Source organism: Vidua macroura, chromosome 9 (genome assembly GCF_024509145.1).
Source record: "Vidua macroura isolate BioBank_ID:100142 chromosome 9, ASM2450914v1, whole genome shotgun sequence".
Lineage (NCBI taxonomy): Eukaryota > Metazoa > Chordata > Aves > Passeriformes > Viduidae > Vidua > Vidua macroura.
The window spans coordinates 32,170,377-32,191,882 of NC_071579.1; the positions used below are offsets into that span (position 1 = coordinate 32,170,377).

General features: G+C 54.2%; 1 protein-coding gene across 4 annotated transcripts in view; it reads right to left on the reverse strand.

The window, feature by feature from the left end:
- Positions 1-21,288, reverse strand: part of LRRC7 (leucine rich repeat containing 7) — a 105,291-nt gene extending 84,003 nt beyond the window's left edge. For all 4 annotated transcript variants that reach the window (XM_053985276.1, XM_053985274.1, XM_053985277.1 and 1 more), the window contains exon 1: positions 21,221-21,288. In XM_053985276.1, coding sequence (XP_053841251.1) covers positions 21,221-21,245 — 25 coding nt within the window. In that variant the 5' untranslated portion in view covers positions 21,246-21,288. The remainder of the gene's footprint in view (positions 1-21,220) is intronic.
- Positions 21,289-21,506: the final 218 nt, after the last annotated feature.

The window sequence follows — 21,506 nt, forward strand, 5'->3', positions numbered from 1 at the left end:
TCATAAAAAACCTGGAAGTTCACTTGTCTGTGGGAAACCCCATCTCCCTGAAGGAGAGGGAACACAGACCTGGAGCCATTCCTAGAAATTCCTTTGCTCTTTTTTCTCCTCTATTGTTAATTTTTTTTTTTTAAATTTCTTCTTAGACAGCAAGGAAGAGCCCCCCCTGCTCCAGCTCCATTCATTATCCCAGTGCTGCTCCCATCCTGCAGTCCAGCAGGAACGAGGAATCCCTGCTCCCCCAGCTCCTTCCTGGGCACTTCTCCCTGCAGACGTGGATGTGGCTCCCCCTGGAACTGCTCCTGCTCCACCCTGCTCATCCCATCCCATCCCATCCCATCCCATCCCATCCCATCCCATCCCATCCCATCCCATCCCATCCCATCCCATCCCATCCCATCCCCTTCCCAGAGCACAGATGTTCCCACTGACACAGGTGATCCATTTTGGGGTCACCACTCCCAGTCCAACAATTCCTTCCCCCAAACCCTTCCCTGGGCCAATGAAGCCCCCCAGGAGAGCTCCTGGAGATGGGAATTGGGTTTGGAGCTGCACCTGGGGCTCTCGGGATGCTGAGTCCCATTCCTGGCATGCACAGATCACAGAATCATGGAACATCCTGGGCTGGGAGGGACTCACAGGGATCATGGAGTCTAGATCCTGGCCCTGCACAGGACAATCCCCAAATCCCACCCTGGGCACCCCTGGCAGCATCCAAACCCTCCTGGAGCTCCGGCAGCCTCGGGGCCGTGCCCATTCCCTGGGGATCTGGGCAGTGCCAGCACCTCTGGGGGAAGAACCTGTCCCAAAATCCAGCCTAACCCCCCCAGGCCCAGCTCCAGCTGTTAACCCCAAGGGAAGCACTTCATCCAACATCCAGGATACCCTCCGTGCCCAGCTCCTGCTGCTGGAGCCCCGGTGAAAGCCGTGCATGTTCATTGCCTGTTTGTGTATGCACGTGGCATTTGGAGCCAGGCTGCTTTCCTGCCCCATTCCCATGAATTCCACAGGAAAGGACTCGTGCCTTGCCCACATTCCCAGCTCCCTGTGTCCCCTGCCGGGCTGTGGGTGCTGGGAATGGCATGGGACACAGGGAGCTGGGAATGTGGGACCTCAGGGACCCTCAGGGACAGCTCCCCTGGGACTCTCCAGGAATGCCAGGCTCCCCTCGCGTGGGGTGAGTGGATTCACCCTCACACCCACCTGGATTCTGAGAAAGTGCCAGGGAACAGAGAATTTCATTTGCCCCAGTGACAGGACACAGGGAATGGCTCCCACTGCCAGAGGGCAGGGATGGATGGGAGGTTGGGAAGGAATAGCACCTCACCTCACATCGCCTCACCTCACATCACCTGGGACGGTGATGAGGGGTTGGGATGGAATTCCCAGAGCAGCTGTGGCTGCCCCTGGATCCCTGGCAGTGCCCAAGGCCAGGCTGGATGGGTTTGGAGCAGCCTGGGACAGTGGGAGGTGTCCCTGCCATGGCAGGGGTGGCACTGGGTGGGATTTGAGGTCCCTCCCAGCCCAAACCATCCCAGGATTCTGTGACGATTCCACTTTCTTTCTGTTCAGGTTGAACATTTTCCTTGTGGATCCTCCCTTCAAGCCGCCCCCCTCGGCAGCAGGGGCTGCAGAGTCTGACACCCCCAGCATTCCTCGTTCCCTTCCCAGCGCCTCCCTCCTACCTCTAAATTCCCCAAGAAAAGGGATCCCAGAATCCCAGACTGGTTTGCTTTGGGAAGGACCTTAAAGACCGCCCAGTTCCGCTCCTTCCACACTTCCAGGGGGAGCTGAAGGACTTTTCACCTTCCTCACACCAGAGGCAATCCCACAGGACAGATCCCTTCTGGAATGCCATCCATGTCCCGGGGTCCTGCCCAAAACTGGGAAGTGCTTAACGAGGAAGCAGACTGCAGAATCTGAGCCAAATACCTGCATTTATCATGGTTTGTTTCCATCCTGAAATGTCTCTATTTATATTTTCTATATTTATTTATGTTCGTGTGTTTGCATATGGAAATAGCCCTGGGTTTGGTATATTAAGCTATATTTGGTTGTTTACATATTTAAATTTCTGTGTGGTTTGGGTATTTATGTATTTACATGTCCGTATTTGTATTAATAAATGTATGTATTTATCTATTTGTACATGAGACATTTATAAATGTCTGTTTATATTTATATAAATGCACATTACATAATTACAGCTGTTGATTTATAAATATTTTCTTAAATTCACCTTTTAACTAAAGAAACATTGGGAAAATATTTTATGTAACTGAGCCCCTTCAGAATTGAAAGGGGATATATTTTAAATAAATATATTTTAAAATATAAATTTGATAATTTTATATTCATTTTCATAGTAAAAATGTTATTTTAAAGGTCTGAAATTTCTTTCCTGTGCATCCTCCATACTTAACTCGGAATGACAGTAATGGGAAGGATAGGAGCTCTTTTTTAGGAGCAGAATGAACCTTTTAATTGCTTTATTTGGTGGGTTTTTAGCCCCTGGTGATAACAGCTCTCTTGTCACAAAGGAGATTTATATCCTACAAAATGCAGGGAAAGAAATTTGTCCCAAAAACTGCTGGATTTTTTTTCCCCCCATCTCCTTCCACGTTAGTGATTTGCAGCGACAGAAATGCTGGGAATTTTCTGGGATATAAATTCACCACCCTGTGGCTGTTCCAGCACCCAGGGATATTTCCATGTGAGAAACACCAGGCCAGTTCCAGATGCACTTTCCCTGTCATCCCCTGAAATTCCATTAAAAATGGATGGCAGGGCCCCCTGGCACCGGGAGGGCTGGATCTGAGGGAAACCAGGGGGGATTTGATTTTAGGGATACCAGGGGGGATTTGATTTAGGGATACCAGGAGGGATTTCATTTAGGGATACCAGGGGGGATTTGATTTTAGGGATACCAGGAGAGATTTGATTTCATTTAGGGATACCAGGAGGGATTTGATTTTAGGGATACCAGGAGGGATTTGATTTCATTTAGGGATATCAGGAGAGATTTGATTTTAGGGATACCAGGAGAGATTTGATTTTAGGGATACCAGGGGGAATTTGATTTTAGGGATACCAGGGGGGATTTCATTTAGGGATACCAGGAGGGATTTGATTTCATTTAGGGATACCAGGAGGAATGATACCAGGAGAGATTTGATTTTAGGGATACCAGGAGGAATTTGATTTCATTTAGGGATACCAGGAGGAATTTGATTTCATTTAGGGAGACCAGGAGGGATTTGATTTAGGGATACCAGGAGGAACTTGATTTTAGGGATACCAGGAGGGATTTGATTTTAGGGATACCAGGGGGGATTTCATTTAGGGATACCAGGACAGATTTGATTTTAGGGATACCAGGAGGAATTTGATTTTAGGGAGACCAGGAGAGATTTAATTTTAGGGATACCAGGAGGAATTTGATTTTAGGGATACCAGGAGAGATTTGATTTCATTTAGGGATACCAGGAGGGATTTGATTTTAGGGATATCAGGACAGATTTGATTTTAGGGATACCAGGAGGGATTTCATTTAGGGATACCAGGAGGAATTTGATTTTAGGGATACCAGGAGGGATTTGATTTTAGGGATACCAGGGGGGATTTCATTTAGGGATACCAGGAGGAATTTGATTTTTTTTTTTATTTTTGGGATGAGGCAGCCCCAGCTCCCTGTGAGGCCTGGCTGCCTCTCATCCAGGCTGGATCCTCCCAGGGAGCTTTTCCAGGAGTGGGATTCCAGAGGGGTCAATTCCACTTGGGAACAAGTCAGAGAAGCACAGGGTGGTGGGAAGGCACCCACAAGGATCAGGGAAGCAACTCCTGGCCTGCCCAGAGCCCAGCAATCCCACCCTGTCCCTGGGGCCCTGTCCATCCCCGGCACTTCCAGCAGAGAATTCCAGGGGGACTCCAGATTTTGGAGGGAATGACTGGAATTGTATCAACCCTGCCAAACCCATTTTTACTCAGAGATGCAAAACATCACTCAGTGCCCAGGGCTACTCCTGCCTGCCGCTCCATTCAGCTCCTACACAGGGAAAAATGGAATTCTTTCCTCAGAATAATGGAATTCCTGCCTTGGAATAATGGAATTCCTTCCTCGCCTTCTCCCTTCTCCCTCCATCCCAAACAAATCCCGATTTCTTTGTCACTGACCAATTTTCCCCAACAAAGAGAACCCAACACAACTTTCCCTTTCCCAGCCAGGAAAGAAAAGATGGAGCTCCAGGTCAAACGCTAAAATCCTGCTTTGTTTCCATTACAGGACTGGTTCCGAGCTCTCTGGAACTGGAAATGTTCCAAGGTTGGGATGTGCACGTGTTCCTCTCACAAGGGATTTCACTCCCACCTCCCAAGGTTCTCCTTACGCACAGCACAAGGCGCTGCCTGGGATTTTTGGGTCAGATCCAAGAGGGGAATTGCTTTGCTCTCCCAGCAGAGCTTGGGGTGTCCTGTCCCTCCACAGCAACACAGGACACTCAGGGGTGTCTGAGGGATGTCCCTGGTTTGGAAAGGAGGACAGGGAATGAAATGGAGATGGAGGAAGGGATGGCTGACCAGACTGGGGCTGGCTGGCCTCAGTCACTCCAAGAACCAGGATTCCATGGAAGGAGCTCATCCCAGCTTCCCTCCGAGGCCACGCAGAGAGCTCTGCCTGCATCCCACCCAGCACAGCTGCCACTGGGCATTTTGGGAATGCCAGCTCCCACGGGAGCCATCCTGCTGCTCCCCAGGCTCTCCTGAGAGGGGGTTCCCTCCCGCAGCACATCCTTAAACACAGATTTGGTCACTCTGGGCTCACCTGGGAGCTCCTGCTGCTCCCTTCCCAAGGAAAAAGGGACGGGACAGAAGGGAACGGCCTCGAGCTGTGCCAGGGGAGGGTCAGGCAGGACAGCAGGAGGAATTCCCTCATGGAACGGGCACAGGCCTTGGCACAGCTGCCCGGGGCAGGGGTGGAGTCCCCATTCCTGCAGGGATTTAAATCCCTGTGGATGTGGCACTTGGGGACGCGGGGGCTCGATGGGCTCAGAGGGTTTTTCCATCCCAGTGACTCCGTGATTCCCGGCTTTGGGGAGCACTCCCAGGCAGGAGTTACAGGTGTGAGGATCACCCGTCCCCCTGCCAGCAGCAGGTGGGTACAGAGCACAGGAAAAGGAGGCTGTGGCACTCCCAGCTGAGCTCCTCGTGGAGACACAACCCCTGACCCGTGTCAGTCCTGTGCAATTCCCTTTCCTCCTGCTGTTCCCCCGGATCCACCACTCTCAAATCCCTGTGCAACAAATAACCCCCAGGGCTTCATTAAGGAAATCCAAAGGGTTGCGACTCCCCGAGTGTTTCAAAATCAGTAACACAGCGGCAGAAACGACAGCAAATAAAGGTGAGTTTCAGAAGAGCTGGGAATTCCATGGTTTAAAACAGAGATGTCAAAGGTTTGCCTTTTGCAGCCCTCCCCAGCTGGGCCTTCTGCCAGAGGCCATCCAAGAGGGATTTGCCAGTTCTCAGCTCCTCTCACACCTCAGTGCCCAGCACAAAGGCAGCACCTGAGGATCCCAGACCGAGCTGATCCCTCAGGATCCCACCCCAAGCTCAGGTTGCACGGTCAGCTGGAATAACCTTTATTATTAAAGCACAGCTGAACAGCAAAACTTGAACCCAAGCCTAAAAAGATTAAAATAAACCGGACAAATTTGCGTTGAATTTAACCACAATATTTCTCTTTAGTTATCCAATTATCTCCACTGAGGGTTTGGAAATAAGGGGTCCAGCCCTTACTCCAGGATTGGCTCCTCTTCGGGCAAAGGAATAAATAAATAAGCCTTTCTTTTCCCTCTTGCTTTGCTTCCTGGAGGAATCTCCCCTCTCCTTTACCCCAAGAAATCCCAGCAATCAGCCTGGTTTCAGTGGAAGGGACTCACTTCTCTCCTGTGAGCCTGAGCTGGAGCCTCTCCCTCTCTCCTGGCTCTCAGCTGTGCAGTCACAAATGCAAAGGTAAAACGACCACATGTCCCTTCCCCTGGAGCTTCCCCGAGGTTCCATTCCGAGCACAGCCCTTAATTTGCAAACTGCTCTGTGGTTTGAGCCGGGTCCTGCTGCCCTCAGCACCACGAGGCTCTCGGAGCACCAAAATGCCCCCAGAACCAGCCCTGGCCACGGAGCTGAACAAACTCCCAGCCCCTGCTCCTCCAAAGGCACCTCCCAGGGGATCAGCAAGGGACAGCTTGGAATTCCCAGGGGTTTCTGCCCTGCCCCTCCAACTGCCTGAGAGGTGTTCCTGGCCAGGAGTGACAGAAATCGAGTTAAATTAACCCCGGGCTGCAGCTTTACATCGTTTTCCTTCAGATTTTCTCCAGACTTCTGAGGAAAGGCAGCAAATCCTGTCCCGGTGTCTCAGGAGCACCTCAGCACAGTCCACGTCCACAGGGAGACTTTTCCAGAGTCCCCGAGCAGCACTGGGGATTTCTCTGCCTCTCTTAAAATAGATTTCCTTATTCTGCAGATCTGGCTCCGGAGATAAGGAAGAGCCAGCAGCAGCTGGGGAAGGGTGAGTTCCCCCGGTGCAAGGTGCTCCATCAGCCCCAAAATTCACCTTATTCCACAGGTGCTGAGAGTCCAAAAAATTGTATTTTCCAGCAGTGTTTTCCTGACAACTAAACTGCCAAAAATCCCCGGCCTCAGATGGCAGCTCCCTCTCCTCACTGCCGAGTTTGGGTGAATTATTCCTCTTGTAAATGAGCAAACAGGGTGACACTGACTGCCTAAATTTGTAACTAATGTTACTTTTCTCCACGGCACCTTGAGATATTGTCCCTTTTTACTGCTCGGGTGTGTGTCCTGATTGATGGAGTGTTAAATCATCCCTGGAAAAGCAGGGGGTGGCCTGCAGTGGTTTCCAGCACACAAAAGCCACCCTGGCTGGGATTACACACCAGGTAAGAGCAGTTTGCCACGTTTTGCAGGAATTTCCCTGCTTCCCAAACAGGATCTGGGAGAGCTCAGGCCAAAGGGGTGCCCTGCTGATCACTGCCAGGATTTGGGGAAGAAATCTAGAAATAAGATTAACTGATCACTTATTGGAGCAGTGAATATATTGATGCCTCCGTGATGGTTCTAACACTGGATTAATGAGAATTTCTGGGAATTTCTGGGGGTTTATTTCAGCAAGAACTAGTCCAGGCCAATGTTCCCTTCAGATTCCTGCTTTCCATGGTGCTTCCTCTCCAAAAATCGTTGGGATTGTGTCTGTAACTCCCTGGAGCCTTTGTGTTCTGAGACAAGGACTAAACTATAAAATAACACTTTTTTTTTTGTGACAAACTGCTCTTCCTTGGCAAAGGGAATTAGGAGGGAGCAGGCAGCTGATGCAGGGAATTACAGGAGAAAATGGGATCAGGGGAATAGTCACGGGCCTGGCAGCCTGACACTGATCCTGCACAGTGCAACGCAGCCAGCAGCACACAACATCATTTAGGGAGAATTACAGCAGCTTAATAAAATTAATGCCAGTCCACGTGTGCCTCTCACCCTGCAGCGCCAGGCCGGCCTCAGCATTCCTGCTGCTGGGATCAGTGGGATGAGGGAGCCCAGAAATGCATTTCCAGCTGCACGGGGAGCTCGGGGTGCTGCAGTCGGGGCGCTGCACCCTGGGGTTCCCACAGGAAGGGTTTAGGGGAGAAGCCAAATTGTGAGTGGGAATCTCCACAGCCAGAGCGGGATCATCCAGGGAACAGCTCCGAGCCTTTGGACACTTCAGCTCTCCCCCAGAGTGACTTAGAAGTGATATAAAGTGATTTAAAATCAGGGACAGGACACAGAGAGTGGCTTCCCACTGCCCAAGGGAAGGGATGGATGGGATATTGGGAAGGAATTCCTCCTTGTGAGGGTGATGTGGGACTGGGATGGAATTCCCAGAGCAGCTGGGGCTGCCCCTGGATCCCTGGAATGCCCAAGGCCAGGCTGGACACTGGGGCTGGAGCAGCCTGGGACAGGGGGAGGTGTCCCTGCCATGGCAGGGGTGGCACTGGGTGGGCTTTGAGGTCCCTCCCAACCCAAACAAAGTTTAAATTTAAGTTCAAGCCCTCAGGGAAAGCCAAAGGGAGGAGCCCCAGCTGCCCTTGGGAATGCTGAGCTGCAGAGGGATTTGGGACAGCAGGAAGCAATATCTGCCTGGGCTGTTCCAACACGTGGAATAAAAACAGAACAAAAAGCAAAGGGCACCCCCAGAGCTGGCCCTGTCCCAGCAGTGCCACGTCCCCTGGGAAGGGGACAGGGGATTTACCAGAGCCCACTTGGAAGCGCCAGCCCCACAGCAACGTTCTCCTGCGCTGGCATAAAACCCATCAAAGCCCCATGTTGCACAGCCCAGCTCTTGCAAAGTGAACTTGTTCCCAGTAAAGCTGCAGGAGAGGCTGGAATGTGAGATGCTGGCAGAAGAACACACGCCCACAGGGCAGGGACACAGGACAGGCAGCCTGGCTGCCACCAGCTGCTGTCACCAGGAGCTGGGCGGGGGCTCCTCATCAAGCCCAGCACATCCAGGGAGTGGAAAGGGAGGTGAGAACATTCCAGACTGTCCCCCCAGGCTCTGATCAGGGTCTGATCCCTCCTCTTCATCCAGCAGGATGAGGGACACACTCACTGCTCCCCTCCCTTCCTTACAGTCCTTTTTAATCCCATATATTTTCCTCCCAGAGAGCCACAGGAGCTGCTGACGCATCTCCAACCTTTTTCTTAGAGATTCATCAGCTAAAATAGATCCCACATATAAGAATAGGAAGTTTAATGAATTCACACTCCTGTGATGTAACAAGTTAAATTAAAAACACTGAGCTCGTAAGATTTAATAACAAGCCTTTTATGGCGATTTCGCTTTTCCTGCAGGAAAACTTCCTCCTACCAAACCTGGGAAGGGTATTTTTAAAACCTGTGAAACTGGAAGCAATGTTGGAAACCATCACAAGGAACAAAGCCTTTCAGGGACAGAGTGCCTGAGAGCTTTTTCTGCAATTGCTGGAATTCTTACATCACCAAACGCTGGAGCTCATCCCAAATCCAGTGTGGAGGATGGACAGGGACCTTTATTCCACTGGTGCTGTGAAATCCCTCCAGGAATGGGCACTCCACCACTTCCCCAGGCAGCTCCAAGGCCTGGCCACCTTTTCCATGGAGAAATTCCTCCTTTTCTCCAGGCTAAGGGTGGGAAGTACAAGCTCCATTTTAGGAGCAAAGTCTCAGGATACGTAAAACAACCAGCCTTGGGTTTAATCCTCCCCCTGCAGCATCATCCCCTTCACAGGGTAAGAAAACCCTCACCCAGCCATCAAGCACAGACACTTGTTCAGCTCCCAACAAACAAAGGTCATTCTGACCAAACTGGAAAGGAAAAAATAAAATAAAATAAACAAACAAAAAAAAAAAAAAAACCAACCAAAAAAAACCCCACCAAAATACCCAAACCAGTCCCCACCAAACCCCAAACCCAAACCCCGGCTGCCGAAGCGCGCAGCCTCCAGTTCCTAAAATATCTAAAATATTCAGTGCTTGCACTCCCAGACTTGAAATAAACTCTGGTTGATGCGAGGGCTTCAGATGAGCTTTGGAATGGTGGTGAGTGCTGCTCTGAGGCTGGGGCAGGCAGGAAGGAATTCACCTAGGCCGGGGTGGAATTGAGCTGGGATCAGGCTGATCTGGGCAGGAATGGCAGCCCAGGCTGGGGTGGGATTGAGCTGGGATCAAGGATAGGGTGGGCAGGTATGAATTCACCTAGGCTGGGGTGGAATTGAGCTGGGATCAGGCTGGAGAGCTGCTGAGCTGCTGCTCCAACACAGCCTTTAAACCCCTGAACCAGTCCCTGGCAAAGCCTCCGGGGCTTCCCACAAATTCCAGGCTCCTCCTGCTGCAGGAGGAGCTCGGGGAAGGGACGGGAGCCGCACAGCGTGGGCAAGGTGGCAGCTGTCACCTCCTGCCAGCGCCACCCACGGCAGGGACAGCTCTGCCTCCGCTCTGCCGAGGGTCCTTGCATGCAGCTCCAATCAGGCTGGGACATTCACCTTCCTGTGCTGCCATAACCCGCCAGGAAACCCCGGCTAATTAACCCTCCTAATTACCATCAACCTCTAAAGGAATGCGGTTTTTAAGAGCTCAGTGTTTCTAAAGGATGACAAATTTTTGTCCTCTCAGGAGCCACCAAGCTGAGGGCAAATGGTCAGAGGAGTCCTTGGAGAACTTTGCTGCTGATGTTCAGTTTAAAATCTGGATTTTAAGGTCTCCCACTGGCCCAGGGTGCCCAGAGCAGCTGTGGATCCCTGGCAGTGCCCCAGGCCGGGTTGGGACATGGAGGTGTCCCTGCCATGGCAGGGGTGGCATGGGATGAGCTTTAAGGTCCCCTCCAACCCAAACCACCCTGGGATTCCATGAAAAGCTGCTCTAGCAAAAGGCCAAAGGAAGCAGTGCAGCTTCACAGGGGACGGGGAACACATGGCAGAGAAATCCCAGCGCTTGTGCTCTGCCACAACTTCTCCCCCCATTTATTTCATAGAACACTGCATCAATCAAACTGAAGGAACAGGCACAACCCCCCACCCCTGAATGTAAAAACTGCAATGTTTGTGCTGGATGCACAGCCCTGCACCTGGCACAGGGAATGCTGACCTTCAGCAGGCCCTGGGATTCCTGGATTTAATGCTCTGCCTGCTGCTCCCAGTATGGAAAGTCTCCTGAAAACACTCAAATAATCCATCAAAACCTGGCAAAACCACCCCGGGACGCTGCCTGGAGATGCCACCTTTATTTAATCACTTTCAGGAGCTGCTGATTATCTCATCCACGCAGCTCTGCTGCTCCAGGATCCCACGGGGCTGCTCCAGGCACTGTCCCAGGTGAAATGAGGCTGCAAACGCGAGCAGCGGGAGCCTGGCTCGGGGAACTGGGAACAATCTGCTTCCCAAGCAGTGGGGAAAGGGACAGCACCTGCAGGGGACAGGTCCCCTCCTGCCCCGAGGCCACCAAACATCTCCCAGCTCGCTCCAGGGTCACCCTGAGGGGAGTGTGGGGTGTGGGGTGGGCTCCTGGAGGGGCTGCTCCAAACCAGGGCAGGTCCAGCTCATTCCTGGCTCTTAGGGACACTGCCCTGTCCAAGGGTTCCTGTGGGAAAGGGTGCCTTTCCTTCCCAGCTTCTCCACACGCCCTGGAATTGTCTGAACTTGTTTGAAATTAAGGTTTTGAAACTTTTGCATGCGTTGCAGGACTTCTGTTCCGAGTCACAGGATTGTGGGTTGGATACCACAGATTTTTTTGGGGTGTTTTCCCCCTTTTTGGGATTCCCTGACCATCCATCCACTTGGGATGTCCTGCACAGGGACAGGAGTTGGGCTCAAAAATGCTGAGGGTCCCTTCCAATTCAGCATATTCTGGGGTTCTATGAAAGATCATTTAATTCCAGCCCCCGAAGCTCCTCTAATGCCATCCCAAATTCCCACTTTACCCGTGCAGAATAAACCACAGCTCAAGTTCCTTTCCATGCACTGCACTTCACCCACTCAGCCTTGTCCCAGGGCTCTCAGAACTGCTCCAGACAAACCTGGCTTTTGCTCCTCTTGTTGACAAATAAATCACAAACACACGAGCAGCTGAAATCCCATAAAATTAAGAATCCTGCTCCAGGAAATCAATTACAAAATGATTACAGATCTTCCAGGAAACCTGGATTTCTTTCCTGGCCTGCTTCCTCAAAGCAACTTTAATCACAAAGCCCTCATCTCCACAACAATGCCATGATGCAGTTTGCTAATTAGCTTTTTCCACTCCTTAATTAAGAAGAAGCGTTCATGTTGTATCTGCAGTTAAATGGTGGCAGCAGCCACCGCTCTGTGTTTTATTTCTATTTCAATATTTATTTGCTTTATTTGCTCTTAATTTCATTTTCACTTCCATTTCAAACTCCCGTTTTGATCCCTGTTTTAATTAGCTGGGTTGTAGCTGCTCCAGAGGAAATTTGGGAAGCTTTTTTTAGGATGAACATGGATGAGTCTCTCAACAGAGCAGCTGATTCACCCAAGAGCTCCCACAGGTCCAGCGCCCTCCTGCCCTGCACTGGGACCCAAGGAATGCACCCGTGGAGCTCTCCTGCCTCCAGTTAAATTATGAGGACACAGAGGATGGGATTTGACCCTCTGGGTGCTCCAGAGAGCAAGAAAAAGCTGGGGGATAGCTCAGAGTCAGATCTGCTGCATCCCATCAAAAATCCTGGGCAGAGAGGAATTAAATTAGGCTGAGTAAAAAGCAAATGTGCTTGGACGTGGGGACGAGCTGCCCTGGGAAACAACTGGCCACTGGAAATCACAGCTCACAGCTGACAACAAGTGCCCTGACACCAAAAGCTTGTCCCACCCCGCAGTTTCAGGCACTCTTTGTGCTCCTGGCTGGAGCCACAGGGATGCTGAGCTCAGGAGGCCAGGCAGGATCAAATCCAGCAGCAGGAATTCACATTTGCCCAACCCCAGGTTAATCTGAGGGCTCACACCAATGAGGTTCTCCTGCCTTCACCAACCCTATGGATGAGATTCCAGCAAATCCCGGGAAACAGAATCCCAGAATTCCTGAGGAAAAGCCCTCCAAGGTCACCGAGTCCCAGCTGTGCCCAATCCCAGAGCACTGAGTGTCACCTCCAGCCCTTCCTCAGACACCTCCAGGGAAGGGGACTCCAGAATTCCCTGGAATGCCACTCTCCTGCCTCCCAACTCCTGCCCTGGTTTGTATTTCCCCCAAAATCAGTTGGATTAAAGAAAAACTGAAGAAGGAAACAAATCAGACAGCTGCTTTGTGGCTGGATTTTCCCAGCCCTCCCCATGGACGCAGAGTGACCTTGGGGATGAGATTTATCCAAAGTCACCACTCCCAACCCAAGATGTCTTGGGCAGGGATTAAATCCAGGCTGACACTTTGCCTCACACCTACTGATGCTGAACCAGCCCCCCCAAAATAGCAGCTCTGATGAAAGGCCTGTGCCTGGCAGCGCCTGGAGCTCCCTTCTCCACTTGTCCAAGTTCCCACATGGTTGTCATCACAACTGGAAATGTTCATCCAGCAGAGTGAGAATGACATCCCGTTAAAAGAGTGCCTTTTCCTGGCAGGTGGAGATAAGGACAGCCCTGGGAAATGCACAGAATTCCGTGTTCTCAGGATTTTCTGTGCCCAGGCTGGAAAGCTGATGCTGCTCCCAGTTTTCAGTGTGGCCTCTTTCCCAGGTATTTCTGCAGAAACTCTGAGAAGTGGCTTTGCTGCGGAAAAAAAAAAAAAATAATCCTGCGAAAAACACTGCAGCACCTTCAGCCATGGATCCACAAACACAGAAAACCCTGTCCTGTGATCCCAAGAAAAATTCCTACAAATACAGGTCCATTCACTGAGCCGGTGCTCAAGGCTCGTGCAGAACCTCATTCCCAAAATGGCACATCCTGCAGGAGTGCCTGGACAAGGACCTGGGGACAAGGAGCTGTCCTGGCCAGCAGTGCCCGGTGGGATCCTGAGGGACAATAAAATGTCCCTGGCCAGCAGTGCCTGGTGGGATCCTGAGGGACAATAAAATGTCCCTGACCAGCAGTGCCCAGTGGGATCCTGAGGGACAATAAAATGTCCCTGGCCAGTGGTGCCCGGTGGGATCCTGAGGGACAACGAGCTGTCCCTGACCAGCAGTGCCTGGTGGGATCCTGAGGGACAACGAGCTGTCCCTGACCAGCAGTGCCTGGTGGGATCCTGAGGGACAACGAGCTGTCCCTGACCAGCAGTGCCTGGTGGGATCCTGGGGTGCACTGGGAAGAGCATTCCCAGCAGCTCAGGGGTGATCCTGCCCCTGTGCCCAGCCCTGGTTGGTCCCATCCACACCCTGAGTGGCCACGGCCGCTCCAGCCTGGCCATCCTGCCCTTCCCCTCAGGAACCAGCACGGAGGAGGCCTCGCTCCACTCCTGCTCCTCCACGGAGCCCCAGAGGATTCGGGAGTGATGCTCCTGGGCAGCCATGGATGTTCCCGGGCAAAATCCGTTGGAAGGCAATTCCACCCCTCCGTCAGCCCAAGGAGCTCCTCCCAAGGCTCTGTTCCAGCAGCCTGTCCCAGCCTCTCCCCAGCGTTCCCTCGGGACAATGCCAAGTGCTCCCAGACCTGCTGTGCTCCCTGAATTTCCCTGTGTGACACGGCAAATCCCCCTGGCACAGCAGTGGGGAGCAGGGTCCCGTCACTCTGCTGCGACACATCCCAGCTTTCCCTACAATTCCCAGCTTTCCCTACAATTCCCAGCCTTTCCCTACAATTCCCAGCTTTTCTTACAATTCCCAGCCTTTCCCTACAATTCCCAGCCTTTCCCTACAATTCCCAGCATTTCCCTACAATTCCCAGCCTTTCCTACAATTCCCAGCCTTTCCCTACAATTCCCAGCTTTCCTTACAATTCCCAGCCTTTCCCTACAATTCCCAGCTTTCCCTACAATTCCCAGCCTTTCCCTACAATTCCCAGCTTTTCCCTACAATTCCCAGCCTTTCCTACAATTCCCAGCTTTTCCCTACAATTCCCAGCTTTCCTTACAATTCCCAGCTTTTCCCTACAATTCCCAGCTTTCCCTACAATTCCCAGCCTTTCCCTACAATTCCCAGCTTTTCCCTACAATTCCCAGCTTTCCTTACAATTCCCAGCTTTTCCCTACAATTCCCAGCCTTTCCCTACAATTCCCAGCTTTTCCTACAATTCCCAGCCTTTCCCTACAATTCCCAGCTTTCCTTACAATTCCCAGCCTTTCCCTACAATTCTCAGCTTTCCCTACAATTCCCAGCTTTTCCTACAATTCCCAGCCTTTCCCTACAATTCCCAGCTTTTCCCTACAATTCCCAGCCTTTCCCTACAATTCCCAGCTTTTCTTACAATTCCCAGCCTTTCCCTACAATTCCCAGCCTTTCCCTACAATTCCCAGCTTTCCTTACAATTCCCAGCCTTTCCCTACAATTCTCAGCTTTCCCTACAATTCCCAGCTTTCCTTACAATTCCCAGCTTTTCCTACAATTCCCAGCCTTTCCCTACAATTCTCAGCTTTCCCTACAATTCCCAGCTTTTCCTACAATTCCCAGCCTTTCCCTACAATTCCCAGCCTTTCCTTACAATTCCCAGCCTTTCCCTACAATTCCCAGCTTTCCCTACAATTCCCAGCATTTCCCTACAATTCCCAGCCTTTCCCTACAATTCCCAGCTTTCCTTACAATTCCCAGCCTTTCCCTACAATTCCCAGCCTTTCCTTACAATTCCCAGCCTTTCCCTACAATTCCCAGGTTTTCCCTACAATTCCCAGCTTTTCCTACAATTCCCAGCCTTTCCCTACAATTCCCAGCCTTTCCCTACAATTCCCAGCATTTCCCTACAATTCCCAGCCTTTCCTTACAATTCCCAGCCTTTCCCTACAATTCCCAGCTTTTCCCTACAATTCCCAGCTTTTCCCTACAATTCCCAGCTTTTCCTACAATTCCCAGCCTTTCCCTACAATTCCCAGCTTTCCTTACAATTCCCAGCTTTCCTTACAATTCCCAGCCGTTCCCTACAATTCCCAGCCTTTCCCACAACTCCTGGCTGCAGCAATGCCACCAGCACGGCTGGGGGTGGGAGCTCCCAGGCGGGATAAGGGAGGGAGGCACAAATTCCAGGAGAAACAGCTCCTGCTGCTCCCAGGTGCCTTCACCTGGCCGCTCTGCAGGTGGGGAGAGCATTCCCCACTTCCAGGCCCAGCTCCTGGAGGCTTTGAGGGCAGAGCCGCGCTCCTGCCAGGAAGAGAAGAAAGCCCATTGCGGATTTCTGGTTCCTAACCCAGCCTGGAGAGCACCAGGAGGATCAAACTGCGTTAGTACTGCAGGAGAAAGCACTGATGGATTTAGAGGTGGGGAAAAAAAAAAAAATCCCTCTCCATATAAGGGCTGTGAACATTTTCCCACTTAAGACAACGTGTGGGATCATATTCACAGACACAGAAATATGTTCTGTTCCCCGACACCCACGGGCCTGGAACACCAGGCTGAAGTGCTGGCAGGAATCAGAACCATTTGTTAAGTACAAAAAATGTCTCACATAATTAGGGAACTGCTGAAAGCCACCAATTTAGTGCTCAGGCTGGAAAATGTAGGAATATTTCTTGGAACAACAGGCAGAGCTGCCTCCACGCCGCACACACAGCAAATACCTGGGGCAAAATCAAAGTGCACCGAGATTCCAAGCCCTGCAGAGGATGGAACCAGGACATTCCCAGCTGGGAGGACCATCAGAGTCCAGGTCCTGATTTTAATGCTGGTTATGAAGGGAGTGCCCCCTCCCCAGCCTCATCCCTCCATTCCCAGCATGGCTCCACCACCATCCCAACCTGTCCCTCTGGTCCAGGCTGTCCTTCTGGCAGGAGCAGAGGGCCAAAACCAGCTCCCAAACGTGTCCCAAACTCTGCCCCAAACACTCTTCAAAGGTCAGCACTGGGAAGGGCAGCAGCGAAGGGAAGATGGAAGGTGCTGCTGGAAGCAGAACTTGTGGAGGTGTCTGGATGGGGCTGATTTTTTATATATTTGGGAAAAAAAAAGGCAAGAGAAGCAGAGATTGCTGGGGTTTGACCTGGGAAGAGCTGGAGACAGAGCTCCTGGCAGCCACAGCTCAGCTCCTTGGCCCCCAGAGCCACCAAAGTCCCCCCACCCAGGGCTGTGTCCCCTCCTGCCAGCACCTCCTCAACCCCCAGCAGGGTTTGTCCCCCCCCAAAGCCACCAAGGTGTGTCCCCCCAGAGCTGTGTCCCCTTCTGGACAGCAGCTCCTCAACCCCCAGTGGGGTTTGTCTCTCCCAGAGCCACCAAAGTCCCCCTGCCCAGAGCTCTGTCCCCTCCTGCCAGCACCTCCTCAACCCCCAGCAGGGGTTTGTCCCCCACAAAGCCATCATTGTCTGTCCCCACAGAGCCACCAAGGCGTGTCCCCCTCCTCCACCCCCGCAGGGTTTTGTCCCCTGCCAGAGCCATCACTGTCCCTCCTAAAGCCACCAAGGTCTGTCCCCCCCCCCCCCCAGCCGTGTCCCCTCGTGGCAGCAGCTCTGAGCTCCACGGGGTCTGTCCCCCTAAAGCCACCAGGGTGTGTCCCCCGAAGCCCCCCAGGTGTCCCCCCAGCCGTGTCCCCCCCTGCCTGTCCCCAGCACCTCTGCAGAGCAGGGATGGGTTCTGCAGCAGGGACACCAAGCGCCGGCGCCGGCCCCGCTCCCGGCTCCTGCCGTAGCTCAGGGGAGGGGTGAATCCGCTGCCTCGGCGCGTTCCTCGCGGAGGGAATTCGGGAATGCCGCCGTGCCCGTGCCCGTGCCCGTGCCATGCCATCCCTTCCTTCGCGGGCTGCCCTCAGGAGTGTCCGAGCGGCGGGAGCAGCGCGCAGCGAAGCGGTGCTGTGGAACAATCCAGGGCCCAGCCGATCCCCCAGAGCCGAGCTTTAAATCCCGCTGGATCCAGCGCTCCGGGGCAGCTCCGGGCCGGGCTGGGCGCCTGAGCCGCCGGCGAGGCTCCGCTGGCAGGAGCAGAGGGATGCTCTCCCTGCCCCGCTGTCCCCCCGTCCCACGGGGACGGTTCCCGAGCTCCCGCGGCACTCCAAAGGCTCCTCAATCCCGGATTTTATTCCCGGCGGATCCCTCGGCCGACTGCTTTATGTCAATCCGAGCTGCCGAGCACCCGAGATCTCCCAAGGACGTCTTCACATCTCCAGCACGCCTGGAGCAGGAGCGGCGCCCGGCAATTCACGTGACGCGGAGCCGAGCGCTGGATTCCCGGCCATGGGAATGTGCTCGGCACTCCCAGTCCCACCGCTGCTCCCTACATCCCGACCGCCGGGGCTGGACCGACTCTGTGCTCTCCTTCACCCGGCTCCGACAAATTCTGATTATTTCTGCCCACTGGCCACTGCTTCCTAGCCTAGAAAAGGTTAAATTTGCTCTCCACAGATTCTCTTGGCTCCGACTCTCATTTCCAAATCTTTTCCCCAGCAAAATATTCGAGAAGGGAAAAAAAAAAAAAAAAAAAAGAAAAAAAAATTAAAAAGAAGCACCGTTTTCCTCCGATGAGCTTAAACTCCTGTAGCTCTAAAGTCATTCACTCCGGATCCAAGGGAACTAAAGGATGAGGAATGTTCTCCTCCTTATAATAAAAAAGAGCCTTCCTGATCTTACAGCTTCTTTTCTTCTTTATTCACCAGAACCTGATCCATTAACACGGTATTTGCTCCCCCTTTCCCAGAGCGCGGGGATTTAAGGCTCCTTTCTTCCCCTAATTTTGCATTTGGCTCCAGCCCTGGCAGCAGCAGCTTCTCCCGGGGGCTGTCAGGGCTCTCCAGCCTCATTCCCAGCTGCTTCCAGCCATCCCTCCTCATCCCTCCACCTTCCTCCCTTCCCCAACTTCTCCGCAGCTCACACCAGGAGGGGCGGCTCTGCCCAGTCAAACACGGAGGATTTCTCTGCTCTCGACAAATTGCTGCATTCCCGAGGAAAAAAAAAAAAAAAAAAAAAAAAAAAAAAAAAAAAAAGAAGAAAAAACCCAGCCCCGAGTTCTGCAAGCCTCGTCCTAGGATTTGATGCAATCTGCAAATGAGAGCCTACGGAAACCACGCTAAAATTAGAGGGAGCTGAGATGAAAACCAAGGACACATCGTGGCTCTTAGAAATCTTTAAATAGGGCTTGGTACCACCTCGAGGAGCTCGGGCTGCGCTGGGCTCGCATCCACCGAAATGCTTAATTGGGATTCTCAAGTGGCCCTGGATGTTCCTGGGACGCCTCTCGGGGTGCTGGGGGTGGCTTCCCGCCCCCAGCTGTGTCCCAGCGGATCTTCCCGGTGCCGATGATCGGCCCGATGGATCCACACCCTGCAGGGGAGCAGCTCCTCCTCCACCTGCTGACAGAACGTCCCCAGCCCGTTCCCAGGCGGGGACAGCCGGGATGGGCAGCCCTGGAGCACGGCCCTGAGCAGCCCCGGGGATGGAGCCTCTGCTCCCCCGCCGGGCAGGGGAGGGGGTGTGTGCTGAATTCCAGGGGGATGAAATTCCCTGAATGCCCAGGAGGATAAAATTCACCATTTCTGAAGCCCTGCTGTCCATCAGTCTCCCATCCCCGATCCCAGGCCTCTCCCAGGTTTGCCCAGGCCCCGGCAGCCCCAGGGGATGGTGCTGGCCCAGGGGACAGAGCCGGGGGTGGCTCAGTGGCCACGGGGCTCTGGGGGGACTCCGGGGCTGCCACCACACAGCGCCAGCCTGTCCTGGCATGGATTGCCATGTCCTGCTGTGTTTGGGGTCCCTGGAGTCTCTGCTTTAGGATCAACGCTCCCAGCAAAGCCTCGTCCAGATGCAAACACCTCAGAGGTGATTAATCTGAATTCTGGGGGCTCTAATGGTGCTGCTGCCTTGAAATATTCCAGGGACAGCGGCCAAGCTTCCTTTTAAAATCCTTTTTGTGGGATTTTAAACTTTAACCAATTTTGAATGCGTTGTGGGAAGCACTGAGGAATTCCTGCAGGTGCAGGGAGTGGGAATTTGCTGCTGGGCAGGCAGCACCTTCCCAGGGATTCCAGCCCAGCTCTCTGCAGCGTTTGCTCCCGAGCTGCAGCTCCTCAGATCCACCAGGCACCCAGGAATGGTTTTGTTACTCCAGCAACTGCTAAAATCAGTGGAATCTAACCCCCCCCTTTTTTAGGGATTTCACATCAGCTGTGCAACAGAAGCACAGAGCAAAGCTCCTCCTCTGTGAGGTAATTAAAAAATGAAAACCGCTGCTTTATCCAAGGGAAAGTTTTACAGGTGGAATACAGGCCAAGGTTAAAGTTCACGGGGACACCGAGGTAAAACGGCACAGCAAGGCACTGGGATGATAAAACCGCTGGATTTCGGAATAATCACAGCAATTAACGGCGTTTGGAGAATGAAGAGCCCTCCTCTCACTGCGGCTGCAGGCAGAGGAAGCTCCGTGACCTCCCCGAAGGCCCCTTCCCCCTCCACACCCACAGCTCCGGGCCGGGAGCGCCAGGAACGCTCCCCAGAGCAGGTCACGCTTTCCGAGAGGCGCCGTTCGTCCCCGGTCGTGCCGCTTCCGAGCTCAGCTGTTCCTGCTTCTTTCCCAAGTCCTGCTACTTCCCCGGAGTGGCTGCAATCTGCGCCGCGAGGTTGCCATGGCGAGCATCCCTCCCTCCCTCCCTCCTCCTCCTCCTCCGTGAGGAGCTGAGCGAGCAGATGCGGAACAGCAGAGCCCACCGGATTAAGTCACTCCTCTGCTCGTGGAGCGCGGAGGGAAACGCTTTGGATTTCAGCTGTTCCTAAGGATTATTCCCACTCAAACACCTGAGGTTAAAGGCACCAACCAACGGCACGTGGCCGGAGTTTTTAGCTGGAAATCACGGATGGACAGGAGCGAAAGGAAGGGATTTAGATGGAGTGAGGGGCACGGCAAAAATATCCATCGGACCGTTTCTGTTTCCCAAAACCCAAGGAACTTTCAACAGGGCTCTCTCCTGTCCGTGACCCTCCCTGGCCCGGCCTCCCAGAGAAAACGAGCAAAGCCGGCTCGGTGCCCTCGGCACACGCCGTCCCTCGGCAGCGACACGGACACGGGGCCGGGACACGCGGGCCCCTGCCCGGCCTCCCCCAGATCCCCCAGCGCGGGGGGAGCCGGTGCCCATCGCCCCGCTGCCCCCAGACCCCGGGCACCCAGCTGGGGCACCCGGCGGCCTTCAGCAGGGCGGCCGGGCCGGGCAAACGGGCCGGACACAAAAAGGGCCGGGGGACGCAGCGGCAGCGCCACGCGGGACCGCGGGAGGCGGCGATGTCCCTGCGCGGAGGGAGGGATGGAGGGAGGGATGGAGGGATGGAGGGAGGGAGGGAGCCTCCTCCGCACCTCCCCGCGCCTCCACCGGCGCTGCGAAGGGCGCAGAATTTTCCAGGAAGCTGCGCCGAGCCCGACCCCCGCCGCAGGCAGGTTCTGTGGAATCGCGCCCGAGCCGTCACCGCGCCGCGGGGGCTGCGCGGGGGCGGCGGCGCGGAGCGCGCCCGGGCTGCGCGCACCGAGCGCTCCCCGCGCTCCTTTGTCCTCGGCGGAGCCGCGCCGCGCTCCCTCCCCGCGCCCGGGGGCGGGGGCGGCCCGGGCATCCCCGGGGGCTGCGCGCCCCTCCCGGCCCCGGCCCCGCGTACTCACGGTGCAGGCGGGAGCGCGCGTCCATGCGCGGCCGAGCCGCGGTGCGGGGGCTGCGCGGGCGCCGCCGGGGGCTGCCCGCGGCTGTCCCGCCGCCCGCCCCGCCGCGCCGCGGAGCCCAGGGCCGGGCCCGCTCCGCCTCCGCGGGCGGCGCCCAGACACAAAGCGGCGGCGGCGGCGGCGGCGGCGGCGGGGCGGGTCCGGTCCCGCTGCGCGCCCGCGCTGCGCTCCGCGGCGGCGCAGGGGCGGTGCGGGGGGGGGCGGGACGCGGCCGCGCCCCCCCCCCCCC